Below are 1,214 nucleotides of genomic sequence, written 5' to 3'. Positions count from 1 at the left end.
AGGTGGAATACTCAAGTTTTTTTTTAAAAGCGTTGGGGAAAATATCCAATGTCCATATCTTCATTGACACACATCTCACCTGAAGTGATATACCGCTACGGCAAGGAGTTAGGCTTACGATTCCCTGTCTTCATCGTTTATTTATTGCCAGTCGAATTCAATATTAAAATTACTCGATTTTGAATATTTATCCAAGCTACACAAATACGTCAACACCACATCTGAATGAGTACGTTATAGGGTAAAATAACGGGTCCATCTAATTGCAGGGTAACCGCTGGTTGTGGAAGAGCAGCAGTTTTCATATTTGCTTGAAAACCTATTTTTGAATATTTATCCGCGGATACTGCTATAAAGGAAATATCTGGAGTATTCTGAAAAAAAAACAACAAACAAACAGATAAATGGATTTAAATACGTCACATGGGAATTTAAGTCTTTCGTGCAATACTAACCATAAAGGAAACGGTGGTAGGTAGTGCGGTACCTTTGTGCAGTTGCTGTTCGAAACAATTATTAGCAGCATCGAGTCTGGTTCCAAAATAGTAACTTTGCTCGGAACCTATGAATCCGGTGAGCGCCTGCACTTGCTGGGAGATGCCAATGAGCATCACCACTACTAGCCCTGTCAGTGATCGGATGTAAGGATTCATGTTGAGGACACTTCAACGTTCGTACTGATCCTAAAGCGAAAGGTTCATTAACTATTTATAGTCGGAACTTGAGCAGAACACTTTTAAACTGCACTGAGGTACCTGAGCGAGAGGACCAGAGAAATGCAGTCATTCGATTGCAATTTAAGCAAAGTGCCCAAATCTGGTGGACCATCATCGTACAGTCAGCAAACAGGTTCGCTTGATTTGTGCTCAGTCCGGGATGACCCAAAAACGAGCAGTTTACCGTTGTGGCATTTTTTTTTTGTATGTGTTGGGGGAGATTTAATTTCGTTTATACTAGCTTACGAATGCATGCCTCAACGGGATACTTATCGACTGTTTCTTCGAACTGTTTTTGTTTGTTTTCACAGGAATACGCATGTACACTGATTGGCAAAATGAAGTGCCCATCTCATCATGTTTTGAATTCCTCTCTTTTATTTGGTGCAAATTAATGTGAACACTTTAGTCTTTTTGAATATCTAATTTTTTTATATTTTTTAAAAGTTTCACTTATGGAATATTAAAACAAAAAATTGCCCACTTCATTTTGGCTCC

General features: G+C 38.6%; 1 protein-coding gene across 1 annotated transcript; it reads right to left on the bottom strand.

Annotated features, from left to right (window-relative positions):
- Nucleotides 1-209: 209 nt before the first annotated feature.
- LOC135698435 (uncharacterized) lies at nucleotides 210-723 on the bottom strand. Its single transcript, XM_065218415.1, has 2 exons — nucleotides 456-723; nucleotides 210-374 (listed from the first exon to the last, which is right to left on the bottom strand). Exons 1-2 carry the CDS (start codon nucleotides 651-653, stop codon nucleotides 210-212), a joined length of 363 nt encoding a protein of 120 aa, XP_065074487.1. The 5' UTR covers nucleotides 654-723.
- Nucleotides 724-1,214: the final 491 nt, after the last annotated feature.

Source organism: Ochlerotatus camptorhynchus, unplaced genomic scaffold, assembly GCF_037179485.1.
Source record: "Ochlerotatus camptorhynchus isolate MF236.1 unplaced genomic scaffold, CSIRO-AGI_Acam_v1.1 ptg000086l, whole genome shotgun sequence".
NCBI lineage: Eukaryota > Metazoa > Arthropoda > Insecta > Diptera > Culicidae > Ochlerotatus > Ochlerotatus camptorhynchus.
Note: the sequence above shows the minus strand (reverse complement) of the source record. Positions and strands in the feature narration are given on the sequence as shown.